Source organism: Rhinichthys klamathensis, unplaced genomic scaffold (genome assembly GCF_029890125.1).
Source record: "Rhinichthys klamathensis goyatoka isolate OS25496 unplaced genomic scaffold, OSU_Roscu_1.1 h1tg000281l_1, whole genome shotgun sequence".
NCBI classification, from domain to species: domain Eukaryota; kingdom Metazoa; phylum Chordata; class Actinopteri; order Cypriniformes; family Leuciscidae; genus Rhinichthys; species Rhinichthys klamathensis.
In genome coordinates, this window is record NW_026606800.1 from 9009523 (window position 1) to 9036793 (window position 27271).

The window sequence follows — 27271 nt, forward strand, 5'->3', positions numbered from 1 at the left end:
TTCAAATGTAAATCCCTTGAAACCCTAGACTGAATCAAACTGCCATTCTATACACTATATGAGCCAATGAGACTCATTCAAACTCATAAACTCATCTATCTATGACACTTATCCATCTATCTATCTACTTTAAACTAAATTAAACTTCAAACTAAATTAAACTTTAAACTTCAAACTAATTTAAACTTCAAACTTATTTAAACTTTAAACTTCAAACTTATTTAAACTTTAAACTTCAAACTAATTTAAACTTTAAACTCATAAACTCGTACACTTATAAACTCATACACTTATAAACTCATGAATTCATACACTTATGAACTCAAACTCATAAATTAATAAACTCTGAACTCTTACTCATTTAAACTTATAAACTCTAAACTCATAAATTCATACACTTATAAACTCATGAACTTATAAATGCATTAATTCATACACGTATGAACTCTCATGAATTCATACACTTATGAACTTTTAAACTCATAAATAGTTCACCATAGCAAACACCCAGAACACTCTAGCAACTGCATAGCAACCACCCAGAACACCCTAGAAACCAACTGAAATACCTTAGAACACCCTAGCAACACCATAGCAACCACCCACAATACCTTAGAACACCCTAGCAACCACATAATATACCTTAGAACACCCTAGCAACCATACAGAACACCCTAGCAACCACCCAAAATACCTTAGAACACCCTAGCAACCACCCAAAATGCCTTATAACACCCTAGCAACACCCTAGCAACCACCCAAAATAACTTAGAACACCCTAGCAACCACCCAAAATACCTTAAAACACCCTAGCAACACCATAGCAACCACCCAAAATACCTTAGAACACCCTAGGAACACCCTAGCAACCACCAAAAATACCTTAGAACACCCTAGCAACACCCTAGCAACCACCCAAAATGCCTTATAACACCCTAGCAACACCCTAGCAACCACCCAAAATACCTTAGAACACCCTAGCAACCACCCAAAATAACTTAGAACACCCTAGCAACACCATAGCAACCACCCAAAATACCTTAGAACACCCTAGCAACACCCTAGCAACCACCAAAAATACCTTAGAACACCCTAGAAACACCCTAGCAACCACCCAAAATACCTCAGAACATCCTAGCAACACCCTAGCAACCACCAAAAATACCTTAGAACACCATAGCAACACCATAGCAACCACCCAGAACACCCTAGCAACCACCCAAAATACCTTAGAACACCCTAGCAACCACCCAGAACACCCAAGCAACCACCAAAAATACCTTAGAACACCCTAGCAACCACCCAAAATACCTTAGAACACCCTAGCAACACCATAGCAACCACCCAAAATACCTTAGAACACCCTAAGAACACCCTAGCAACCACCCAAAATGCCTTAAAACACCCTAGCAACACCATAGCAACCACCTAAAATACCCTAGAACACCATAGCAACCACCCAGAACACCCTAGCAACCACTCAAAATACCTTAGAACACCCTAGCAACACCATAGCAACCACCCAAAATACCTTAAAACACCCTAGCAACACCATAGCAACCACCTAAAATACCCTAGAACACCCTAGCAACCACCCAGAACACCCTAGCAACCACCAAAAATACCTTAGAACACCCTAGCAACCACCCAAAATACCTTAGAACACCCTAGCAACACCATAGCAACCACCCAAAATACCTTAGAACACCCTAAGAACACCCTAGCAACCACCCAAAATGCCTTAAAACACCCTAGCAACACCATAGCAACCACCTAAAATACCCTAGAACACCCTAGCAACCCACTAGAAACACCCTAGCAACATTTAATTACTTGAAACTATACTTTGAACTTTAAACTATTTAAAACTTTAAACTACTTTAAACTACTTTAAACTAATTTAAACTTCAAACTACTTTAAAATTCAAACTTGTTTAAACTTTAAACTACTTTAACTTTCAAACTAATTTAAACTTCAAACTACTTTAAAATTCAAACTAATTTAAACTTTAAATTAATTTAAACTACTTTAAACTTTAAACTAAGTTAAACTATAAACTACTTTAAACTAATTTAAACTTTAAACTAATGTAAACTTCAAACTACTTTATACTTCTTCAAACTTTGCGGTCCAAACTTTCACAAGCCAACTTAAAGTTTGTCTCGACGAACTTTTTCTAGTTGGATTAATTGTTCTTATTTTATTACTGACTGTTTACTTGTCTTTAATAATAATTTACATTAATTAGGCTTGCCATTTTTGCTGTAGTATCAAATTTGTAATAGAGAATTGTGATATTTTACTGGTATCTAAACATTTGAACCACTGACCCAACCAGGCCAGTAGAAAAAGTCCTTTGCATTGAGCCCTGCTGAAGCAGCTCTAAATATGCACTGTGTTATTAAAGTCCCCCTGTAGTCAATCATTTTATCCCTTAAAACTCATCTTTGATCACCAAAATGACATATTTAAAAGTTGTTTCCTTTAAAAAAATGTTCTTCATGTCTTAAAATAGCTTGAATGTAACACCTTTTCCTCATTTAGTATTGGTTCTATGAATATGCAAATTAGCCCCGCCTCCACTCACTCACACCAGCTCAGAGATCCACTCGTTGACGTGATTGGTTACAAAGTACAAAGTAGTAATTTCAAACCGCGTTTTTGAGACTGTCTTTGGTTCACTGGAGTTTTAAGGAGAAAATACTCAGCAATGGTGTTGACATGTATTAATTCAACGAATAAGATTCACAATCTTTTGGTTTCTACCTAATGTATTTAAAAATGTCAAATGCAGTGAAAATAGGTATCGTATCATATCGACCTCGTTCTGGAACAAGTGGTATTGGTGCACCCCTTATTGAAAGCCAAGTTAGGTTAGTGTACAGTGTGAACACACCTCTTTGTGTTTTTTCTGTTTCAGGTGTTGGATGCTAACGCGTGTTTTGAGAAACAGCCCCCATCGGCACTGTCTCTGCAGTTAGCTGCATATTACTACTCTCTTCAGATCTACTCCTGCCTCGCACCCTGCTTTAAAGACAAGTGCAGCCCACTTTACCGGGTAAGCGTGCACATACACTTTTCTCTCTGTCACCCTCCATTCAACAGCCATTATTCTTTATCTGGCACTATAGCAAGTTTCCAAACACTTACACGAGTCAAGAACAGAATTCATTAGCGATACAATAAAAGTTCTCACCTTGAAACGGCCTGATAGAACAGTATCAGCTTTTTCTCTCCCTTTGTTTTGCCCATTTCTCTGTACATTCCACCTCTGCCTGTTTTGCACGTCTTCTATGGTGTCATTCTTTTCCTCTTTTCTTGTAATATTTCAGGTTTATCTGCATTACACATGACAGCACTTTACCGCTTCCCTGCAAATTTTTGCATCTTCTCTCTGCACGCCTCTTTTCTCATTTTTCCTGTTACTCTCTCCCTCCGTTCCATTATCATAATTCCATCTTTCATTTTCACCCTCTGTTGCACCTCAGCATCTCTCCCTCTCATTCTCCTCATAAGTCTCATCTCCTCTCTCTCTCTCTCTCTCTCTCTCTCTCTCTCTCTCTCTCTCTCTCTCTCTCTCTCTCTCTCTCTCTCTCTCTCTCTCTCTCTCTCTGTGTGTTATAATGATGCTCCTCTCAGTTCACTTTGAGAGTTGTTAGTTAACAAGGAAGGAACACTGTCTATGTCTTCTCCCTTTACACCATGTTTTTCCTGACCACAGGACTCACAAAAACACCTCATCATTGCGATGAGCTCTAACAATCCTCATCATGAAGCGTTTATGTGCTAGTTGGCTAACTCTTCATAAAACCTTTAAAGCATCATGAGCAAACATCAAGTCTTCAAGGTTTCTCACAGGAATTGTCAAAGTAAAGTGCATAGTGATGATGGTAATTCGAGTAATGATTGTGTGGCACTTTACACAAATAGGGGTACCAAATTAAGTCTTTCTCTTTTTTTTTCTACAATTATTTTGAACAAAGAAGTGCTTAACCTAAGAAAATGTTGATCGGCAACTGTCAGGATGTCAAACTAAATATTATGTTATTTTATATTCTAGCATTTTTTATGAAGTTTGGAACACTGAACATCTAAATTAGTGCTGTCATTTTTTTTCTGTAATTAATCGCACCTAACATCAAAATCTGTAATATAAATATTTTTTCATCTCCAAATGAATGTAGAAACAACAAAGACCGTATATTTTAAATATGTGTTTAATGGCATTTTTGTACCATGAATGAAGGCCAGTATCACCGATGCCAAATTCTGGGGATAAAATGAGCAATTATAGCCATTCATCATAGTATAACTGAAAGTCATAATTTTAACATAGTAGGCCTAAACTGCAAAATATCACATTGTTTTTATTTATCATTTATTACCAATTACAGACCATTAAACATTCTTGTAAAAACTTTTAATTGAAGTGAACTTAAAACAATATTCACATACATCCGTTTGGTGATGTTTCTGTCTCTGTTAGTACGCTCTCTCGGTTTCATTTTCCCCCATTTGAAAGTTTATTTTGCACATTTGTCATGACGAAAAAGAAGTAATATAATTACTAGTTAAAAGATTTGGTAATAATATTTGTATGTGAGGAACGATCCTCTCGATACAACGTCATTACCGGATTTGCAAGTATTCAAACTTATTTCTGCATGTACACCCACGTGCATGTCTTAGTCACTGAGACAAGCACGTTACTGACAGGATCCAAAACAGGTAGTCAGATGGATTTTGCTAGCGTCATACATGTGGGTCGTGATCATAGGATCATGCGGACCATCCTCAGTCGGCCACTCTCTCTCGCTTCACAGAGCTGGTGAGCGGTGCACAGGTAGCGTTATCTCATATACTATAACAGTAACCAAAGGATGTGGGGAAAAGACATTAGCTAAACTGCTTCAGGAAGTGAAAAAACGGATTCTGCTTTAATTGCATTAATTATTTGTAATGCGTTTTTTACGTGCTTAAAGATGTTTAAATGGGATGATAACGCAACATTGATGTGAGATGCAATTGTCGCTGTATGAAGTGGTAGAAACAACCAAGAGCAACACAGAATTAACAATTAAGTTATTTTTATTGGTGCGGACGGAAAAGGTTACAGCAAAGAAATATTAAAGATAGATAAAATAAAAAAAAACAAGGGTGTCACCAAATTAATGAAATTATCAAAAGCCAAATCCCCATAACTATTAGCCCAACCCCTAAACTATCTACCAAAAGAAAAATGCAGAAACAAATGCAGAAATGTCGACGCCTTAAACTATTCTGATTAGAACAAAACTACAATTAAAGGGATAGTTCACCCAAAAATGAAAATTAAGTCATTAATTACTCACCCTCATGTTGTTCCAACCCCGTAAGACCTTCGTTCATCTTCGGAACACAAATGAAGATATTTTTTATTAAATTTGAGAGCTGGATCACTGCTACATAGACTTCCTAAGGGAGTGAAACTTGACGGCCCAGAAAGTCATTGAAGAAAATGTTTAAATATTCCATGTGACTACAGTGGCTCAACTATAAGTTTATCAAGCGACGAGAATACTTTTTGTGTGGAAAAACAAACAAAAATAACGACTTTATTCGACTATTCCTTTTCTTCCTTGTGGGCCTGAGACGAGAGTTCAAGAGATTTCCAGAAGAGGACGTTCTTCTTCTACTACTTCTTGTTCAGTTCTCGCGCATGCGTCGTGGAAATCTCTTGAACTCTCGTCTCAGGCCCACAAGGAAGAAAAGGAATAGTCGAATAAAGTCGTGATTTTTGTTTTTTTCCGCACAAAAAGTATTCTCGTCGCTTGAAAAACTTATAGTTGAGCCACTGTAGTCACATGGAATAGTTAAACATTTTCTTCAATGACTTTCTGGGCCGTCAAGTTTCACTCCCTTAGGAAGCCTATGTAGCAGTGATCCAGCTCTCAAATTTAATCAAAAATATCTTCATTTGTGTTTCGAAGATGAACGAAAGTCTTACGGGGTTGGAACAACATGAGGGTGAGTAATTAATGACTTAATTTTCATTTTTGGGTGAACTATCCTTTTAATGGCGATCACTCTTTAACTAACACAGAATAAACCTACCTACCCGATGTTAATAATGTTATTCTCAGATCAATCATTCAAATGGCTTACAGATGGCCGTATTTCAACAATCAATAAAGCTACTCACGATCATATCAGCAACATGTAGGTTTTTGAACCAAACAGAAACACTAAATTAAACTAAACCGAGTGGTTTGTTACAACGCATCGCGTCTTTCCTTGTCTATTAGCGTGTAATATCAACATCACCCGGCAACATCACAACAAAAAAACCACATCAAACAAACCATAAACATAGTAAACTGGCTGATCAGCTCGACTAAGGACACGGGTTGTGAGTGAGGTCTGATGCTGATCCCTCACTACTCATTCATGGTGAACAGGGCCTTTTTAAACTGCCGGCACGCCAGTGGATTGGTCGCGCCCATAGACTGTAAAAAAAGATGGACGACGCCCCTTCGCTCTCTTCCATTGGTCAGAAGTGAAGCCGCCAGTATCCCGATATGGCGCTGACATCTTGGAACTTGAGCCTGCGCAGTAGCGATTTCGGGACCAGACATGCGCAGTGGTGAGCAGGAAGTAAAGCCGCGAAATCAAGGCCCCGCCCTAGAATTGTATATATTCAATTTAAAACTGCAATCTCCTCAGTCCTCCGAAGATCCCGAAAAAAAGTCTGTTGGGGCTTCAGTGACTACTTTGCTCAGAGAACCTGTCAATCACAGCTGTCAATCATGACGTCACACCACCGCATCAAATAACTAACTAAAAACAAACTTTTTTAAAAAACAAACACTTTAAATTGCATCAGCTTGATAAAAACTACCGTTAATGACAGAAATCGTCTTTGGAAAAACGATATTTGAAGTGTAATTTAATTGTTTAGTTGGTCTCACGTGCCGTTGAATAACATGGGGAGGCGGGGTCTATGACCTATACTAGGATCGGCCACCGGGGGGTGATCGAGACGTTTTGGCTTCACTTTTCAGGGCTTGTGTGGCACGCTTGGTCGCGCCCCATGGGTCGCGCCGGTCATGACGTCGAGCATCCTGATGTCACAGGTATGATTGACAGCCAGATGATCCAAGGATCGCGACCTAACAAAAGAGTTTACAAACACAGAAGAGAAAGAACAACATACAAAACACACGTGGAACATAATGTCGTTAAACAGCAAAAATGGATCACAGCTATTAACAAATTAATTTTAAATTCGAATTAGTTTTTTTATATCAATTGAATGTAAATTGTATAATGAATTTAATTTAATTTCAGATGTGGGATGTTTGCAACTATGTTTGGATTCATCTGGAAAATCATGAAATCGAAGGGCAACTTCGGGTCTGCTTGTAAAACTAATGTTATAGTCATAAAAAAAGTGAACTTTGACTGTACCCCTAAATTTTTGAGACTTTGACTCCTGAAAGATGTAAGTGTAGAGCCTGCACTGAATTCAGAAGGGAAGCCTAGAAGTGCACACCTTTTACACAAGTTTAATTGGATGGTGATTGTTGCCTGCGAATGTTGACTCAAACTTTAAATACAAATACTGTGTCAAAGCTTCTCGTTTTTTTTTTCATTTACATTATAACATTGTGTATAAAAAGTGGAATAGACTGTAAATATAAATGGTGAATCCATTTCAATATGTACACAAAATAGAAGAGATTTTACGCTCTCATGTTTTCTAAAAAAAGGAGACAAACAAACAAATTGGAAGAGTTGGAAGCATACATTTTAATATTTAAACAAAGTTTCTGTGAGCACTTGTCTTCTGCTGACACAAGATTGGCAGTTTGAAGACATTTTGTTTTAATGAACTAGACCTGAAAGCTAATTCTGTGAACTCAAGTCCTTAAACTTTTTGCTCTTGTGAGCTTGAAACTGTCTGTGTTTGTTTCAGAGTCTTTACACAGCTCGTTTCTGAGAGCTGTCACTTAGTTATCAGCTCTCTGCTTAGCTACAGGCTGAACAGGTTTGAAGACAAAACAGCACAAGAAAACGTTCTTGTAATTATATCGCAGTGGGAAAAACATAAAGCAGCACTGTGGCTCTGTCATAGTTTTACAAAGAGCACAGATACAAAGTCACAGTTTCCAGGAAGATGAAGTGCTTGTAAAGTGGCATTTTTTTATTATTATTTTTATTTAATTAAAAATGAAAATTCTGTCATGTTGTTCCAAACCTGTATGACTTTCTTTTTTACAAAAAAAAAAAAAAAGATTATTGCCAAGAACAATGTGTTCCATGTGTCCGAAGAAAGAAATTCATACCGGTTTGGAACAACATGAGGCTGAGTATATGATTTTAGAACTTGTTCCTTTAAAGTCAAGCTATTTTTCTTTTTTTCTTTCCTTTTCTATTGTCTATTTCAGATAGCCCTGCCTCTAAATGACGCATTAAAAACAGAAACAAACTGTGATTTTTAAATTTACATGTCATTTGGTCCATAATTATTAGGTCCATAATTACACTAATGTTCAAAGGTTTGGGGTCAGTAAGACTCAGTCAGTAAGATGCTCACCAAGGCTGCAATTATTTGATCAAAAATACAGTAAAACAGTAATATTATGAAATTATTCACTGAAAGGTCAGCTGGTATCTTGTATCTATTCAGCGGAAAATGAGTATTGGATGCGTCTCAGATATTTCAGTATCGATATGTTTTGAGAAAATAATTTTTTTTGCTAGTTTGGCTAGTAGAAATGACTGCGTTACACGCCACTGCTGAAACCCTCCTAGAATCAGCAGGGGTTTATTTCGAGCCCTGTATATTTATATAGATTTTATTATTATTATTTTAAAATGTAATGCATTCCTGTGATGGTAAAGCTGAATTTTCAGCAGTCACTGAGTGTTACAGGGCCTGCCAACTTTTTAAGCGACTTTGGTTCCGGAAGTATTTTTTCCATTCATTTCTCCCATAGGGATTTTAAAGTGTTATAAACCATGAACCAAGCCAACCAGCTACGAGTTGAAGCACAAAAGCACAAAAGTATTGAAAATCGGACCAAAAAAAATGCAAAGGTACACGACTGTCTACTTAACGGCTTTAGTGAGGGAAAGAACTACAATCCCATGAAGCATTGCGAACAGCATAATCGAAGTTGAAATAGTGCGGCCTGACCACTTTAACAGAAGCAGATAGCATCGATTAACAACCTCATAGCTCACGGTTGGCCTGCCTTTAAAGGTTTATAAGTTATTGTTGAAGGTTAAATGAATGGAGTTTTTACCCTCTGTTGCACTCTATTACTTCAGTCTTCAGTGTCACACAATCCTTCGGGAATCATTCTAATATGCTGATTTAATGCTCAAAAACATTTATTATTTATTTATTTTATTTATTTATTTATTTATTTGGATCCCCATTAGCTGCCACTAATGTTGCAGCTACTCTTCCTGGGGTCCACATACAAAAACATACATAAAATACATAAAAACATAAATACGTAAAAACATACATAATCCAACCAACATTTAACATACAAGTTACACATAAATCTAAAACCGATACCTACAATACTTATGAAGAGTATCGTGTATACATAATAACGCAAGCTACCACCAAAACAGCATCATAACACACAAAACACAATTATACATTAAACCATTTATCTAAGCTCATCAATGTTTGTGTTATTATTCAAGTATTTTTTTAGTAGGCTTTTAAAGCCGGCCTTACTAGGTGTTTCAACAATATAAATTGGTAAATTATTCCACATTTTAATGGCTCTATACATTACAGATCTGCACACAGCATCAGTCCTGGGTTTTTTCAAAGCTAGACAACCCTTTGTAGAATGTCGAGTACTATGACTATGTTGGTTTCTCACATACTTTATTTTTGAGTACAGACAAGTAGGTTGTTTCTTATAACAGATATTCCTAAAAAAATTCATAAGGTTGCATGACAACCTCTCCTCCACTCTAAGCCAAGAGAGACTGGTATGCATACCGTCCGTACTCACACCCCATGGACAGGCCAGTGCGAGTCTTGCAGCTTTATTTTGAGCTATTTGTAGCTTAAACAGATATTTTTTAGCCACACCTGACCAGACAGGTGAACAGTAATCAAGGTGGGATAAAACCAATGCCTGTGTCACCAGCACTCTAGTGGCAGGGGTAAGAAAAGGGGAACATCTTCTAATCCCAGATATTCCATTACCCATTTTCTTAACAATATTGTCAATATGTTTCTCCCAAGTTAACTGTCCATCCAATGTAACACCAAGCAAATTTACCTCTTCAACTTGTTCAATGTTCGAGTCTGTGAGTGATAGACAGAGCTGATTATCACCCTTACTGACATATCTAGACCTGAACAAGATACTTTTGGTTTTAGTTACATTTAAAAAAAAGTCTGTTTTCACAAATCCAGTTCACTACAAGTTGTAATTCTGATTGAAGTGTGTTTCTTAGTTCGCTTATACTAGCTGATGCAAAATGAACAGTTGTATCATCCGCAAATAAAGTCGCAGAGCACTTATTCAAAACATATGGCAAATCATTAATAAATATAGAGAAGAGTAACGGCCCAAGACAACTCCCCTGTGGCACTCCACACTGTAAAGTTTTAGGGAAGGAAAAACTACCATTAAAAAATACATACTGTTTCCTATTTAATAAATAGCTATTCATCCAATTTATGGCTAATGGACTAAACCCATAAGTAGCAAGCTTACTTAATAATAACCCATGGTCTACAATATCAAATGCAGCGCTAAAGTCAAGTAACACAGTTCCAACCATCATCTTGTTATCAATACAAGTCAACCATTTATCTGTCATGTCTGTCAGAGCTGTGCACGTTGAATGATCAGCCTTATATGCATGCTGACAATGATAATTTAAGTCATTAAATACAAAATAATGTAGTATCTGCTCAAACACAACTTTTTCCAGTAACTTACTTAAAACTGGAAGAATACTGATGGGTCTGCTATTTGCAGCTGAGAAACTTTCCCGTTTATTTTTCTGAAGAGGTAAAACCCTAGCAGATTTCCAAACCTGAGGGAATAACCCCTCCTTTAAACTCAAGTTAAAAATATGACATATTGGCAATGATATAATACTTGAAACAACCTTAATTAACCTCCCATCTAAAGTATCCATCCCAGCTGGTTTATGATTATTTAGGTTGTCAAGTAGCTTTTCCACCCTGTCAACTTCTATAGGTTGGAACTCAAAAGAGCATGATTTATTATTCATGATAGAGTTTATTATTATTTGAGATGATATACAACTCCCACTCGGGGAGCGCATTTCATTCCTTAATTTATCAACTTTGTCTGCAAAATGACTACTAAAATGATTAGCGATGTCCTTTGCTTTTGTCAAGAACGCTCCATTCACTTCAATGAAGGAAGGATTGTAGATCCTGCCCCTACCCATTATTTCATTTAAGGTTTTCCAAAGTTTGTTACCATCATTTTTCCTCTCCTGAATTTTATCTTGATAATACATTTTTTTTCTTTTTCCTATTTAACTTAGTAACCTTATTTCTCATTTCACAATACTTTTGCCACTTTTCAGTACCCTTGGAACCAATTGCAGCTCTTTTCATCTCATCTCTTTTACGCATCCACTCCCTTAATTCTTCATCAATCCATGATGCTTTGTTTGATCTTACTGTGAATTTTCTTAATGGGGCATGCTGATCAGCCACAAAAAGAAACAATTTTGTGAATAACTTGATGGCTTTTTCAACCTTGTTTAAAGCTAGTACTTGATTCCAGTCAACATTCTTAATATCTCTAACAAAATCCCTCTCACAAAATGTTCTATACGACCTCTTATAAAGTACTTTAGGTCCAGCTTTGGGTGTTTGAGTTTTTCTAACAATAGCCACTAAATTATGATCACTGAACCCTACAGGAACAGATACTGCTTTAGAGCACATTTCACAATTATTTGTAAATATGTGATCAATACAGGTTGCGGATGTTTGCCCATCATAACTACAGTATACTCTAGTTGACTTTTTTACCATCTGAGATAGATTACATGTGAGCGCAGTACTGTATAACTTTTTCCTCAGTGGACATGAATTTGACTGCCAATCTATATTAAAATCACCTAGAACAAATGTTTCTTTACCAGTATCCGTTACCTTAAGTAGAACAGAACATAATTCATCTACATTCTGCACATTAGCATTTGGGGGTCTATAGACACAGCCAACTAAAATCGGTTTACAATAAGCAAGATGAACCTCCAACCACAGCGCTTCAATACTAGAAACCATGAAGTCCGATCTAACCTTAGAAGAAATTTGGCTTTGTATATATATTGCAACACCTCCCCCAAAAGTATTCCTGTCATTTCTAAAAATGTTATACCCTGGGATAGCTACCCCCATGTCTGTTATGGATTGATCTAAATGTGTCTCAGAGACAGCAAGTACATTGATATTTTCACTTTTAATTAAAGTAGATATCTCATGAACTTTATTTCTTAAACTCCTAACATTTATATGAGCTATTCTCACACCTTTTTTTGGTAAGTTAATCGCCATGCCGTCACCTAGTTACTACTAACCCATGACATCACACACAGTTAGAAAGATTGTTAAAAACATTGACTGGGGCCTTCTCTACTCTCATTCCCTGTTCTTTGGCCTTACAATTAATCGATTATAGCTAATGATGGCATAGTCCCCTCTTGCTCTAGCCTCTTTCATTGCAGGTAGTAGCTCAGCTCTTCTCTTTCTCACCCGTTCGGAAAAGTCCTCATTGATATAAATTGAGGTATTTTTCAAGTTGGATTTTGCCCTAGCCAGGATTCGCTGTTTATCCTTAAAACGGAGCAGCTTAATTACCACTGGCCTTGGCCTTTCACTTTCCCCTATGAATTTTCCATTCCTGTGAGCTCGTTCAATTTCCACAGGAGACTCCAGCTTGAGTCTTGTTGTGAACAGTTCTTGCACCTTAGACTCAGTTTCAGTCCAGGTTTCATCAGCTTTATCAAGTCTAAGTCCATCAATTACAAGATTATTTCTCCTGCATTGATTCTCAAGGTAATCCACCTGCTCATAGTGTCTATCTACAGCGTGTTCAGATTTCATTTCACTCACCACCTTGGACAAAGTCTTACACTCACTCTGTTGTGCCTTAAGACAGTTATTTACATCGTCAATATCTTTTTGAGAGTAATTCAGACTCACTTTAAGTTCTTGTAACTCACCCAACACTGAGTCCACTCTTTTGTTGGCTGAGTCCAGAATCATCTGAGTGAAACTTCTAAATGCAGTCTCCTGCCTCTTCAACAGATCCTCATAAAAGCTCTTCTGCTGGTCCAGTAATTCCTTAAGAGTGTCCATTGTCACATATTCAGGATCATCATTTAAAGTTGCTTTGTTTGCATTTCTGCCGCGACCAGCCATGATTGCGTTAGAGGCCGAAACCAATTCCTTCAATGTCCTTGATTAACTAAGCAATCCACACTACTGACCGTAAGGTAGTGAGACCACTCCAACACACCCGCTGCTCCGGTAGCTCCGCAAAATCGCTCCCGTCGTGATGCAAAAGCTCCCCAGGCGTGAAGCTCCAAGTGAGACACCCAGGCGCCGCGCCGTCCCCGACACCGAAGAAATGATGTTCTTTGCAGCCGGGTATAAGGAAAGTATCTCCTCCGTCAGTCGCCACAAGTGCTAGCAGGCTAACATCCACGCTCACCCTCGCCAAACGCCGACACCGATTCAACGCTGATTCTCCGGCGCACACGCCAAACAGGTATGATTTCAATGTGATCTGGTGGTTTGTGATGTCCTCATTCTGTTGTTTGCAATAGTATGGCGTATGGCCATATGGCGTATGGCGTTCCGATCGGCTCTTTAATATAACTTTGCAACATGCACTCGTTACAATGAACGTCTCACTCAACAATGTCACGTTCACATGAGCAGCCGCATATTCCGAGTCATCTGAGGAAACACATGTACACAAGTGACGTCAGCTCCTTGTGTATGAAGAAAAAAGGATAATTATTATTATTATTATCAATGTTGAATCCTTTTTTGAATTCTCTTTGATGAACAGAAAGTTCAAAAGAACAACATTTGTATGAAATGGAAATCATCTGTAACATTAAACATTTCTGGACAGGCAGGACAGAAAACCGAAACACTGAAGTAACTGAAGAAACCGTGAACTGTGAGATCCTGTGTTGGCGTTTCGCCCTTGAGCGCAGCAGTTAATCCCAGGGCTGCTCCAGGTTCCTGCCAGGAGTGTACAATAAATAGAACATCCGCTGAAAAAGCACACTCAAATAAGGCATGCCACAAGTCTATATATTTGTTTTCATTTTATGTGCTTTTAGCATTGTTCCGATTGCGCCTCGGCAGGAAAATTAATGACAGACCCTTAAGTTACTTATTTCAGCCTGTTTCTTTCAAGTCTGAACTGCAATTTTGAATGGCCTTCCCTTTTAAAGAGCAATAAAGAAGGTCATGGATGAAAATTATTGTTTGTTGATGCTTTTCAAGGTTACAGTTCGCTGGATTCACGGCCAAACACTGCCCACAGGTGCACTCAGAGTGATTTTGTTTTCCAAGGAAAGCTGGGGTAATAAGTGGCTAGTGTTTAGTGTACACCGTATAGCAATTCGCACATCTGCACGAACACACTCTTCTTAATGGATTGTAATGTTCCTCTGTGTGGCGTTGGTTAAATGCTAGAGAAAAATCCATTACCGCTGATGGAAAGAGAAAGAATATGATGTTCTGTGTGTTTTATTTCCACCTGTTCTCTTTCCAAGTGACATTTCGCGTTGTGTTTGCTAATATTTGTTGAAGGAGACGGTCTTGCGGCAGGCAACAGGCCTCAAATGCCCCCATCATTTGTACCTCTTGTACCTCTTCAAATTCTCATCGTCTTATCCATTTGTCTCTTCATTTGCCTTTTCTCGCTCTCTTTGCCTCTCTACTCATTTCTTTCATGGTAATCCATTTATCCTTCCTTTTCTCTTAATTTAAACCTCCTCATTCTCTTGCACACAACACACAATTTATCTCTCTAGCCCGTCACACATCCATTCCTCTGCTTTCCTTTGCCTTCTCTCTGCTTTTTTCCCAAGCAGATCCCCCTCAGACATCATCACTATCACAGGCAGCACATGTACTTGTGTTGTTATTGAAAGCAAGTAGGTCTGTAGGAGCGTGCAGTCGGGCCTCTGGATGAATTCGGCTCCATCTGAAACGGCGCACTGCCTTTGCATTGCAAATTAAGCCCAACAAGATGTTTCTTTCAAATCTAAGTGCATAATTATGTTCTGTGTGTAGGAATGAGACTGTGATCCTGTTGTACTGTGACGCCCTACTAACACTGAGCAAGTGTTTTCTCCCGCAACCGGTGTTGTTTTCTCTTCCCGATTCTGTCGAAATGGAAAGCCGTGCATGCTTTAAATGGGAGAGGTGCATCCCTGGAAAAGCATGCTTTCTACTTTTATTTGCCTAAGGAAAAGATCTGTGATCTTTTGAATTACTTCAGTTTAGATGGATGTTTGTGTGTAAATTAGTCTTTGATATAGTGTAGTGTAATGTTTGTTCTAGTTTATTTAATTGACTAAAAACTATTTTTTTAAAAAACTGACGAAACTCTGCGTAGTTTGGTTCCGTTAAAATCAATCCAAATTTAAACTTTCAAAAATCGTTGTAAAGGGACATAAATATGAACAGAAGATACATTTTGTGTTTTTAAGATTTGGAAGTTTGGACAAAGCCTATGCTACACTGTACATAGACATTTCATATTAAATGTTATTTAAAATGTCATTTTTTGCAGACATAAATGTCAGAGAGTGTAAAGTTAAAACTCTTTGTTTGACTTTGTTCAGAACAGTGTTCTCCATGTGTGATTTGGCTTTTTTTTATAAATTTTTTTATTACAGGAAAATAACTTCTAATCTATTTTTATATAGTCTTCAGTTTCACATGTGCCTTCAGAAACCATTCTAATATGCTGTTTTTGTGCTCAAGAATAATTTCTTAGCAATGTTGAAAACAGTCGTTCTGCTTAACATTTTTGCAGAAACCGATAAAAAAATGTTCAGGATTCTTTTGATAAATATAAAGTTCAAATGAACAGCATTTATTTGAAATGGAAATCTTTTGGAACATTATAAATGTCTTTTCTGTCACTTTTGATCAATCTAATGCAATCTTGCTGATTTAAAAGTTACTTTATTAAAAGAAAAAAAAAGAAAAATGGCTGACCCCAATCTTTTGAACCGTAATTTGTGTGTATATTTGTAATTAAATCATTTAATCAATTATTTTAGTTAAAAATAGCTACATTTTTTATCCATTTAAATCTTTTTTAATAAAAAATAGATCCAGTTTTAATGGATTTACTACAGATATGATTACAATACCATAATACATGTAGTATATAACATTTAATTACCTAATCTGTCACATAGGATTGTTGCTTACAGTACATCATCAATAAGTTGTGAATTAAAAATTCTTATTTGCATTTCTGAATTATCATCCCATCTGTAGCTATTGCTTAGATTCTAATCTCCCTTGATGATGTTTATTAAATGATTCTGGGGTTAAATCCCTCGCTCGGTCGGGGCTGATTAGCTGAATCGTCCCCTGTAGGGTTTGAATTGCCAAACCTTCGATTACCAGCCCAGATCTATATACAATGCATCCATTCCCTGATGTGGAATAACAGACAGAACTCCAGTAAGATTATAACATGGCAAGACAGCTAAAAGACTACCTTTGGTCTTTGAAATCTACTTACAGAGATATTGTTGCTTGATAAACACATTATTAACGATTGACGCATTTACAGCCGGTGCCGCGTCTGTCGTACACAGCGCGAGCTTGTAATTTAATATTGCAGTCTGAGTACCAGCGAGGATGCAGTGATTAGTTATCAGCTTTTTATTTGATGTTGATGGATGTTCCTTTTAACACACCATGTGCTTTTTTTTGTGTGTGTGTGCATTACCCATCAGTAGGCGAAGCATTAATCCTTTTAAACAAACTCCTTTTTATAATAAAGCCCCATCCAGCCAGATCTTTGGTGGTTGCAGTCGAGATGCTCAGTGTGTGTCGTTCTGTCTTTGAGAAGGGGAATCAAAATGCTGTTTAGCATAATTGTCAGAGTGAGAGCAAGACAGCCAAACCACAGAGTACACAACTGTTCATCATAGCCTGCAGCAAACATATTCAGCCCACCTATGCGCTCATTATATTTAAATAGGTGTTTGTAAGCACATCATTTTTTTCAGCCCAAACCTTTTGAGTGTTTTCAGATGCCGCAGTTATCCTTATTTTGATTTGCGATTCAAAAAATTGTAATCGTAAAGTGTGAATGATCAAGCATTCGATTTTTTAGGCCATTCAGGAAGGCACCAAACCGATCACCTCTGCACTCTCGTACACACACCTGTGGACGTTTAGCATAAATAGATGGCGATGCGGATGCAAAATGCGATACGCCTGTTATTTTACTGCACTGTAGACTACAAACATGCAAATATGCAGTGAACCTCGCACATTAACCCATCCAAAAAGGTCTTTTAACATCATTAGAGGTAATTACGGTCTAAACCCCGCCTGGATTCTCGGGCATGTCTGCCGCAGGGTCGGTTATTATAGTTCACATGCCTGATTACATGCGCACAAAACACAGGGCAGGTGTGAACAACAGGAAGAGTAAAAGATGGATAGGAATTGACGGATAAGCCACAGGCTGAATCTTGCTTGTGGTTGGATTGTCACTCTCTAAAGACACAGTTCGAGAGAGACAGAAAGGGAATAGCTGGATAAAGATATTTCATCATGAAAGAGCTCGTCTCGGAGAGGGGGTTCAAATGCTCGCCATATCCATCCATCATGTCTCTTTTCTGTATCCCACAGATCAGTGGTTCACAACCGGTGACCTAAAAATGAGTTGAAGGTCTGTTCTGGTCACGGACAGCGGGGGGGGGAAACTATTTTAAATGCAGCTAACCATAAAATTGTACCTAGATTCGTGTGTCAGTTGGTAGAAGATGCCAATTGGGTAAATTAAATTATGACCGACTAGGACATGCTATGAGGTTAAACCAGTGGTGTTATTGTTCATTAAAACTAATAAATTAAATATTGAAATAAAAAAAAACATGTATTTTTCTTAATCCATCTGTCTCTCATCCCTCTATTCTGCTCTGGTCTTTATCTACGTTAACACACCTGTCTTGTCGTTGTGCTCCATTTCTTTTAACGTTTTTATTTTCTTGTGCCTTGTTCTTCACCTCTCGCTCTCTTTTTACTGTCTTTTTTTACTTGCCGCATTGTCAGCTCAGAACATGTGCTGTTTGGTCAGAGTTCAATAATACACAATCCCACACACGGTCCCATTATCAGATTCTGTTATCGCACTCACGACATGTCGTTGTAATAATTTCCATATAGATTAGTGTGTAATCATTCTATTTTCTGTTCTTCTGTCAAGGCTCTTAACCTGTTCATTTCTCTTCGTGGCAGGCTGAATTCAAATTCTTACTTAGCATAACAATTGTAATGATGTACCGTAGACCACAGGATTGGAGACAATATACAGGTCTAGAAGTGTGAGACCACATTATAAATCTGATATTCAGAATTTAGTTTAAACCTTGAAATAAAAAAGAAAGTTTATTATATTCAATGGAACTGTTATGCTATCAATGTCATCAAACAGGAGTTTTATTCCAACAGTTATTTGCGGAATGAGTTTATCGTCATCAGACTTTTAACAATTTTCAAAAGTACCTTTGAAAAAAAATTGATTTTAATTTAAGATTATTTATTTTAATTTATTTTATTAATGATTGATAGATTCCACCTTGTTCTTGCAATGAATAGCCTTCAATGCTGCCATGAAATTAAGCCATTTACCATTTCTACTCGTACTTCTAGTAGGTTACTAAATTTGTTAACAGATGTTTTCTTGCGTTGAAACACAATATCCTATTTGGATCATTCTCAAATCGGACTGTAGAACACACTTGAGTACTGCTGTTATTAAAGTGGAAGGGCCACGTTGTGGCGTAAATACAAAAAATTCTTGAATTCCTTTGATTATTCCTATGAATCTAATTGAGAAATATAATTATTCTCCCTACTGTTTTAAAAAAAAATATTTGTGTTTGTAAAGTTGAATGGTTTTCGTTGTAGTTGTTGTAGTCTTATATGTCTTGTTTCTATGTAGGCTGATCCGAGAGGGCTGATACGTCTTGTGACCAAGCATGTGACAGACCATGCTGGATGCAATTGGGATGATGAGGAACTGCAGGCCCTGATCGGCCAGTTGCAACTATACAGTGAAAGATTGACGGACTTTACTCAGGCTCAGGTGCTACAGGGACTCGGCCGTGGAGTCGATGTCCAGAGATTTACCAACGACAACCAGTACAAGAAAGAGACTATTCTAGGCCTGGCTGAGTAAGTATTGTGTGCCCGCGTGTACCACATCAAAAACATATGAATGCTAGTATATAGTGATCTCAAGAAAACAAGACATGAAGTATATGCTATTATATACTATATATATATATTTTTTATTAATTGTATTATTTTATATATATATATATATATATATGGATGGATATAGCTATCAATTTTTTTATTTACTTTTTATATATTACATATTTTTGAATAATGGTAAAGTCATACACTCTCAAATAACAGGGATGGAAATTATGAAGTGACATTTTGCCCAGATTACAATTTAGCACACTCTTGACATTCACAAAGAATGTGTGCGGAGTTGAAAAAGAATGACACATCTCCTACATCTTTTAATCTGTCTGTCCTCTGAATATGACTCTCTAGAAGAGAAGCTCATTTTTCAGGATATATCTTTTGATCCAAACCAGAGCCCTGGCTTTAAGGAGCCTGATAGACAGTTTTATAAGGACTGGAATCACAGGTCTGGGGTGACTAAGGTCTAGCAAGATTTGGCGAAACGTCCAATGATTACTGTAGGGGTTGCAAAATGAAGTTCCAGCAGCTCAGGGCAGATCTGAATTGCAAGAGCAGCCAGAAAAAGAATCAAATCATTCTTTTAGAACAAGACAGATCAGGATTTTTACGGATATGTTACACTTGGCCTTTGATGGGCAGCCATTTTGGCCAAGATTAGAAAGACCAAGACACTGAATTTACCTAATTAGGCTTGAATGTTTTAAAAAATGTTTCATTAAAGATGTAATTGAAATTCTCTTTATATGTGTATATATATATTTCTTTTTTAATTTTTGTTCCTTTTACTTATACTTTTTGTCTTTTATTTACCCTATGTCTGTCTGTCTTTTGTTCTAATGTTCTTTCTATCTATCATTCTGTCATTCTACCTATCATTCTGTCTGTCTGTCTGTTCTGTCTATACCCTTCTGTTGTTCTGTCTAAACTTCTGTTGTTTTGTCTACCCTTCTGTCGTTCTACATGTCATTCTGTCTATCTATCGTTCTATCTAGGACATTGGATGAGAGCGTGTATGGGATCTCTCGTTCTTTGGCTCATCGGTATAGCATTCCTCTCTGGGAAGTACACATGACGCACCTTGAGTTTCTGTTCACTGATAGCGGGTAAGACTCTCACTCACACACACACACACACACACACACACACACACACACACACACACACACACACACACACACACAGCAGGCATTAGCAGCGCTCACACTGAAAACAGATTTACTACACACACAACACTTTTTCCAGAGGAATAAGCCTGCAAAACCTCAGTTAGAAGCAATGTCTGCAGCTTCCACAAGTAACAGTTTTTATTTCCTCGACATGAGGGTCAAAAACCTGCAACCCTGTGCTCTAGAGATGCAAGCATGGATCGCATGGATCGATCGCAGAGACTGGCTTCCAGTCGATCGGTCAGTGTGATTTGCCAGACTTCGTTTAGTAGCGGAGACAAGAAGCTCTTTGTTTTTTGAAATGGCTTTGCAGTCGGTTTTTATTGGGCTTTGAAAATCCACACACAAACAATGTGCCACCCCTCCTGAGCTTCCCTGCATGGTAAATTTGTTGCTGAATCATTGTTCAAAGCCTGGTCTAATCAACTCCTTCTCCATCTCTCACCGGGTTTAATCACCCCGAATATCTCTCTCTCTCTCTCTCTCTCTCTCTCTCTCTCTCTCTCTCTCTCTCTCTCTCTCTCTCTCTCTCTCTCTCTCTCTCTCTCTCTCTCTCTCTCTCTCTCTCTCTCTCTCTCTCTCTCTCTCTCTCTCTCTCTCTCTCTCTCTCTCTCTCTCTCTCTCTCTCTTCCTCCCTCTACATAAACAGGCACTCATTTAACTTTGCTTATTTAGTATAGATTGCTTGGGTGAAACTGATTTACTGTGAATGTGATTTTTGTTTGTTTTTTCTCCATGTTTTCCCTTGTGAGAGTCATTCCATGCTCATTACCATACTCATGGCTTCTGTTGTTGTTGTTTTTTTTTTTGTTTTTTTTTTTATCTCCATGTAGAACATGAAATCTCTTTAAAAAAAAAAATATTAAAAAAATAAATCTCCCCTCTCCATTCAAAGGAATTATCAAAGGAGAATGGCACCAGAGGGAGTTTGAACAACTTTGGCAATTACTCAAAAGTTTTATTGTATTGCCGTTTCTGTTTGCTAATTTGTCAGCAAATGGGCTTTTCTGACTGATGAGGACTTGTAAACATATTTTGCATCGTTTATGCTATTTATTCAGTTTATATGATTTGCATAGGATGTGGTTATATAATGCGTTTTCAAGGGCCAGTTCTTTGGGGAGTTTTTTGTTGTTGTTGTTGTTTTAGTAAGCATCATCCCCAGTTTTGTGCAGATTTATTGATACATACTCTCTTGTTATTTGAAATGGTTACACTATTGTGTAAAATGTGAGCTTTGAAGCACAATTTAATTGGGCTACATGGAAATGATTGCTCATTTTGCCATGATTGCTTTGGTTTTGCATTGGGTTGAAATCACTCAAATTAGCATTGCTTCAGATTTAGCCTTTTTCATTTAATTCAGTTTCATTCCATTCTATTCCATTCTTACTTCAGTTAGTTCAAATAAATAGTTCAGTTCCTCTCTATTTAGCTCCATACAGTAGTTCTGTTTGTATGTGTGTTTGAGCACATCACTGTTTGTTTCATGATATTTTGTGCCAGAAATCTAGAGGTATTTATTTATTTATTTATACATGTTTTTTCTCAGGTTTTCTGTTGTATATTCTGTTTAGGGCCAAATAACATTGCTGTTTACTTTGTATTGTTTTAGTCCAACAAGACTTTCTTTTTGTTGTATTGATCAATTGGCTTAGCCAGATTCTTTTTAGTCAAATCAGTCACATTAGTCATGTTTTTGGACCAGCTTATTTTCAGAGTTCATTTTATGGTTTATAAGGGACTGAAAATGGCAGGTAAGGTCTCTTATTTTTAGATGTTTCCATTGGTTCTTTTTTTTCAATTCAGATTAATACACTGTAGGGTTTTGGCTTTTTTTTTTTCTGCCCAGCATGCTTTGTTAGGTGTATTATATACCCTGAGGATACTCTTTCAAAACTCATGAATGGCTTCAAATGGGTTTTTATTCCAATTTTCAAATTCATGATTCAGTATAAGACCTCACACTGCACTGCCATTATAATGCATTAGCTTCTATAGCTGAATGCATTTCGAGCCAGATTTTAAGTGCTATTTCAAATTGGTCTGACATTTTGTTGGCATCAAATGTCCTTTTTTGCTTTCTTTTTCAGGTTATTCATTAAGCTGAGGTTTTCACAAATTTTCAACCAAATATAGGGTACAACGGGGCAAAAGGCAGTCACAAGTAAACCCCCCGAAGTGTCTTTAGTCTGTTTGTACACTGTATGTAGTTTTGGACATGTTTAATTTTGATTTAGCAAATGTGAAATTGGGATATATAATGAACCAGGTGGTAATATTCTGACCAACAGCATGATTGCAGTGTAATATTTATTTTACAGTACTTCTACAAATATGAAATATGACAACTTTTCAAGCCACATTTCAGACAAAAATTGACCAGTTAGTTTGTTTACTTTTTTTCCTCCATCAAAAATAGTTCCAAAAGAAGCCACAGCATCAATTTTTTACATCAGACAAGTTGATCTGAGTATTACTTGGCAGCATGCATTAGAAAGTATGTGTGCTAAGTGGAGAGAAGGCAATTTTCCCATTCTCATTAAAAGAATTGGGTCATCTATCCAATTCAGGTCCACATCAGGTTTTTCATTTCACTCTTAAAACACACACACACACACACACACACACACACACAACTTTGCTCTGCACTGCTCGCATACTCTAGTCTGGAATGTCCCAGTGCTGCTGGACTCTGTCAGCACCCTTGGAATGCCATATGACCAATCATATTACAGGACTGTAACTAATAACATATCGAAGAGGGTCAGTTATGGTTTTTCAGTCTGCCCTTGAGTGAAGAATTCAGCCTGTGTTTCACACACACACACACACCCTTTATCCGTTCTTGGCATTGTAATTGCAGTAGGAGACAGGATTAATGGCTGCTGTGTTTAGTGAAGTATTGATCCTGTTAAAAGCAGTTATTCTGTGTTAATGAGCAGACTGCAGTCAGAGGCTCCTCTTTCCCACTCTTTATCTCTCCCTGCTGCCTTTCCTTCCTGTAATTTCTGTCTTGTTTTGTCTCTGCTATCTTCTTCTTTTCCTTTGTTCTGGACTGTTGTTGTTTCCAAGCCTGTCTTGCATTCTTTTCTCTGCATTGCTCTTTCTGTGTCTGTTTTTGGCCCCGGGACATCGTGCCTCCAGCCAGTATAGTGACTTCCATTAAACATGTCCATAGGGGTTACGCTCTGTAGACAATGGATAGGTGTTGGGCTCTGTCCAAATGGCCACATGCAGCCTGCAACTCGCTCATTTTGTTGTATTAACATTGAATATGATTAGCTGTAACACAATGTGCACATGCTGAGTGCACACAAATGTTGAGACCGGTGTGTTGTTCTATATACTGTAGGTTGTGTCTTGCACAATGGCATGCAAATAGGGATGCAGCAGGGGCTCGAACTTGTTAATTCTAAAAATCTAAAAGTGTCCTTGTGATAATAAAAAAAATGAAAATAAGAACAGTTATTTTTATTGGAATAAGTATTGGACCAGTCTAGAGGATCTAAACTGGGATCGGCCAACATTGTGAAAGCCAGGTTTTTTGTTAGATAATAGTTAATATACCGTTCATAAGTTTTGGGTAATTATTTTTATTCAGCAAGGAAAGGATGCATTAAATTGATCAAAAGTGATGGTAAACAATTTGTAATGTTACAAAAGATTTCTGTTTAACATAAATGCTGTTCTTTTGAACTTTAAATTCATCAAAGAATCCTGAGAAAATATATTACGGTGTCCACCAAATGTAGAAAATAAGTATTTATAAAGTATTGCCCCTTGATTTTATTTTTATTTTTATTTTTTTGGGTGTATTTTTGCATATTTGTACACTGAATGTCATTTACATCTTCATTGAGAAACGATGCAACAAAAACACGAGATTTTTTTTCCATGTATTTTTTTTTAAAAAAAGTTCCAAAAAGTCAGTAAGTGGTTATTAGCAGCAATTACTGCAACCAAACTTTTCTCACATTTGAGTTGATGCGAGCACTGCTGTACCGTTTTGTAATAGACTTTCTTGTTTCAGACTTTCTTGTTTCTTGCATTGTCCAAAACAATCAAAAACGGACAATAACAATATTTAAAAAATGTGCATACTCAGAAATTCCGAGGCAATTTTAAAGTGGCCTTTTTCTCCTGGTCCCTGTGGAGGTCTACAACCCGCTTATCTAACTTCATCATTTATTCCCTGTCCTGTTTGTGAGTCAGCATGCTTTTTATGTCTTTTCTCTCTCTTACTGTGTACGACTCTTTCTCCAACCCCTTTCCTTCTCACACGTCCACCCTCACGTACAGCATCAGCAGACCTGCTGGATAAATGGACTTGGCAGTCATTGAAGGTTCACATAGTAATTTATTGATAACCCAACTCTATAAAACATTTCCATGCATCAGAATTGCTATGGGATATTTCTCTGGTGCAGTAAAGCTGTTTATCTTTACTGAAAAGCCATTCAATTAGAACGAGGTGGAGGGCCAGTCCACACGCCTGCTTATGAAGTCACCGTGGAGATAAATTATGGAAATCAGGGCAGCGCTAACATAAAACATGACACCCATAGAATCCGAATCTGACATCAGATTTATGGTGGGTCAGTAACTGCTCACCATAGGCTATAATTCACTGCTTGAAAAAAAAAATTTGTTTGGTCCTGGAAGTGGTCAAACCGCAGTGAATAAAGTTTAATGGACTTTGAAGAAGTTCTTTTAGATTAAACAAAATCAATTCTCTCGCACAAGTGGGCCGTCGCAGCATATTAACTCGACCTTAATGTACTTCATTTGGTTCGGGGGACAATTGTGTGGGTGGGTGGGGGTGGGGGGGTGGATGGCTGTGCATTGCCTTAATTGATTCACTACAAGCAATTTGCAAAGGTTGAGTGATCAATGCTTTAACAGACCTTGGTTACAACTACTCATTGTCTTGTTTCTGTCACCTTCCAGTCTTTCATCTCCATCCATCTCTCATTTCTTTCTTTCTTCAGCCTCTCCACCAACAACATAGAGGACCGGATGAGGGCTCTGGGCCTGTTCGAGACTCTAAAGAGTGACCCGGAGTCATTCTACACACACATGACTAAATATGTGTATCCCAGTATAGCCGGAACCGACCAGCTCCGAATCCTCTTCTACTTCACTCTTCTGGAGAACTGCGGCTGCGCTAACTACTTCCCTCAATCCGCTATGAAGCCCGACACGCACACCAAACTGCTGAAGAAGCTCAAAACCGTCGCTGTCGGTGAGTAACAGCCAAAGTCTGAAAAAATGGATCAGAGTTCATCACGTCCAAAACGGTATTCAATCTTAAAGATCAGGTTTGAAAACCAAATCAGTGTTTTGTATAGTGTGAACAAAAACACTGGTTGCAGCAGGCATTGAAATGACTGTAAAAATCGTTTTGCAGAAAGGAGGATTTGATCGATAAATAGCCGACCTGGAAACTCAAATGAAGTGGGAAATCAGCTCCTGCTTGCAAGCATGTCAATCAACACCATAACCAGAAATTTCCCGTGTAATAACACATCTCTCTCCAGCTGAGATGACAGGAAATGGGTCGCTGAGCAATGAGGGTGCCAATGAAAGTAATAGAGGAATGTTAATTAGCCTGCATACAATACATTTTTGTTCTTTTCTGATAAGAGAGATTATTATAATGCACACAAAATATGGAGTGAGGTTTAAATGAGTTCATTAGCTCCGTACCTCTCTCTCTCTTTCCAGCATTGAGGGCAGTGCATGTGATAATGCAAACGTAATAAATATCATTCACTTAAATCTGCATATAAGTTGTGTACTTATGTGTGAGAAAAGGCAAGGAATTTTTTCTTGCTTGCAGTTAGTAATAACATACCATAGAAGGGTTTTTTATTGTATTTTTGATCCAATAAATGTCTTGCAAACACTAAACTTTTGAACAGCACATCTATTATCTATTACAGCAAATCTATTATTCATAGACTTGTACTCAAATATTGTGGTTCTGAGTAACTTTATGCCACTTCTTATATCGTACTGAAAGGAGCTAGAACTAATGATTAATGTATAATTTTTCAACTTGGTAGTCTTGGAGTGAGTGTATTGAAAGGTCAGGAGGGAGTTTGTCAGAGTTTTTGCACCATACTCTCTCCTGTCTCAACTGATACCTTCACACTTAGTAGGCACCGAAAACACACTCTGTCGCATACATGCTCCCCGACACAGTCCTGTAAAGACTGTTCTTAGCATCTGCCACGACCCAAGGGACAGAGATGGCACCTTCTTTTCCACATCTCTGTCTGTTTGAGTGTATATGTGTGTTGAATGCCCTCCTGGCCCCTGTCATGAAATGGGCCCATTCTCAGAGGCAGGTGTTTCAATATTTAATGCCCTGATGAGGCTTTGTGTGTCAGTGTAATGTTGTCTGTCTGACTTGATATATCCTGGAGGCATGCCAAGTCTACAGCTATTCACATTGATTGACATAAATAGAAACCATATCGAAGCTTGAAACTGCAATAAATGTCCCATATTTCAGATTAATAGAGATTGAGATTGATTATTTTCAAATTCCACATTCACTGTTAATAGTGGATTCCATTGTCC

General features: G+C 37.6%; 1 protein-coding gene across 2 annotated transcripts in view; it reads left to right on the forward strand.

Moving 5' to 3' along the window:
• The window catches only part of nbas (NBAS subunit of NRZ tethering complex), a 256303-nt gene that overhangs the window by 155184 nt on the left and 73848 nt on the right, over positions 1-27271 (forward strand). For both annotated transcript variants that reach the window (XM_056269320.1, XM_056269321.1), the window contains exons 40-43: positions 2922-3059; positions 19243-19475; positions 20510-20620; positions 25675-25928. In XM_056269320.1, the coding sequence (XP_056125295.1) occupies positions 2922-3059; positions 19243-19475; positions 20510-20620; positions 25675-25928 (736 nt within the window). The remainder of the gene's footprint in view (positions 1-2921; positions 3060-19242; positions 19476-20509; positions 20621-25674; positions 25929-27271) is intronic.